A 2,164-nucleotide genomic window follows, 5' to 3' on the forward strand; every position below is an offset into this window, starting at 1 on the left:
TTTGACTTGCCATGGCAGCAGGGTGATACCTGTCCCGCCTTCTGCTCCGACCTTCATTTCAGCCTGTGTGTTCACATAACACCACACGAGCAATTTTCTTTTCCCCCTCATAATCCCTTCCATTTCTCTGAAGGTGTTGCTCACCCTTGGAGGGGGCGATGGTGTTGGTGTCAGGCTCAATGCAGGTTCCTCAAGGGTTCGTCAGTAGGGCCAGCACAAAATGGAGAAGCAGGTGGAAAAAGTGGGAAGCTAGGGGAACACTAGAAACCAAATTACTTCTAAAAATACCTCACCCTGAAGTGACATTTGAGGTGTTACTTACTCCTTCTCTCCTCCAAGGCCTGGAGCTGGGCAGGCTGAGCATGGTGGACCTCGCACAGGCTGCTGCATTGTTGGGTGCCAGGCGCTGGGCACCAGGCAGCATGCTGCCAGGATTGGGCCTGCCCACTGGAGAGGCTTGTGTGGGGGGTCCAGAGGTCCTCCTTCCCTATAACCAGACACCTGGTGTTCAGCCCCTTTCTCCACCCGGAGGATTTCAAGGCCACATCTTCCATGAGGCACCCTGCTTGTCAGGGAGGGAGGGAATGGTTTCTACCACTGGTCTCAAAGCTCAGGCGTTGGCTCACTCCCCACGCTGACTCTGGGCAGCTCCTTCCTCCACATCCCCATCCCTCTGGACCCCTTTCGGCAGTGCCCGGCTGGCCCACACATATACGCAGGGCTCAAGCATCCACTCAGTGCTGTGAGAGAAGGAACCATGATGTTCAAGATGAGCAACGTCCTGATGCCAGCAGCCGCTAGCTGCACAGTTGCAGCCTGCCTGCCCAGCCTGAAGGGACCTTTGTTTTCCAAGATGCCTTTTGATGAGCCACCTGGAAGCCCCTCATGGTGCTGCCGCTGGTTGGGTGTGACGCTGTGGGGTAGCGCCGGGGCAACGGGCGCATTGTGAGCTCTGCGAGCATCCTTCACCAGTCTTGAGATGCCAGCATGCAGCGCTTCGCAAATCCGCTCCTCAGGCACGTAATTCGCAGGGGCTGCTTTGATGCTGCTTCCAAAAGGCAGTGCCTGCAGTATTTAAGAACTCTGAGGACAATGCAGCTTAATCGTTTCAACACCGTTTTTTTAGGGGCAACAGATATTCCGGAAAGTCTTATAACAGGAGAAAAAATAGCCAAGGAGGCCAGCCTGCGCTGGCCAGTATGGACACTTGTTCACGCTGGCAGCAGCCAAGGGTGGGTGCCCTGGAGGTACAAGCTGCTATTAAGAGGTGATCTGCCCCTCCATCAGCAGAACGGCATCTTTCAGGAGTTGTGTGATTCTCTGACCACCTCCTATGGGAAGTGCGTAATTGTGACAAGGGATAATAAGCAGCCGATGTGTGTGGGGACAAAAGATGGCAAGGAGCCGGAGACAAGAACTCTGCCACCAATCCCACCAGCGATCTGTGTGTCCGGCATTGAGTGTTGCCCTGAAGTTGCTAGAGCAAATGGCCATGAGCTTCTTGTTGTGCCTTCATCTTACAACTATCTCTATCCTATGGATGTCGCCTGGTCGTCTTTGAAATGGTTTATTATAAACAACAGGAAGGACTTTGCCCTGAGGTCTATTGAGAGGACTCACTCCTATAGGTGTATCCTCTTCAGTGACTTGATTGTTAAAGGAATAGAGAAGATGACCCCAAACAAATGGAAGATAGTGATTGACAGAGTGAAGAGGTGGGAGAACTACTACCTTGACACGCTTTCTTAAATGGTTCTTCCTGCAGTCAGGCCTCAAATGTGTTTTGATTGGTGCTGAATGAGTTACCCTGCTCCAGCTCTGCTGAGCCCTTCAAAGGGTGGAAACCTAAAGAAACACATGCCAATAGCACTAATAAAAGGAATTGTTTGAAATCCAAATGTTTCATTTTAGGTGTATTCCAGGACTAGGTTGATATGTGCTATGCTTGCGTCGTGAAGGGACAGTTAATTTGCCTTATCACAAAAACGGGCCAAAGCATGACTCAGATACAGTTTAGCCATCCTTCTGCACAAATGTCTCTGTCATAGGAGTCATGAGACCGTGCCACAGATGTAAATGCCCTCAATTTCTAGAAAGAATGGGCTGCAAAAATGAATTCTGCAGGTCAGGCCTGTCTTTGACACAAATGGGAGATCTGCTCCTG

The 2,164-nt window shown here is 51.1% G+C and overlaps 1 protein-coding gene across 1 annotated transcript; it reads left to right on the top strand.

Moving 5' to 3' along the window:
- Window positions 1-987: 987 nt before the first annotated feature.
- LOC309586889 (uncharacterized protein C21orf140 homolog) lies at window positions 988-1,749 on the top strand (the record flags this gene model as incomplete). The annotated part of the gene is made up of 1 exon (XM_082304516.1): window positions 988-1,749. The coding sequence occupies one exon, from the start codon at window positions 988-990 to the stop codon at window positions 1,747-1,749; it is 762 nt and encodes a 253-aa protein (XP_082160642.1).
- Window positions 1,750-2,164: the final 415 nt, after the last annotated feature.

The sequence above is a fragment of the Platalea leucorodia genome (assembly GCF_965183815.1).
Source record: "Platalea leucorodia genome assembly, chromosome: 2".
NCBI lineage: Eukaryota > Metazoa > Chordata > Aves > Pelecaniformes > Threskiornithidae > Platalea > Platalea leucorodia.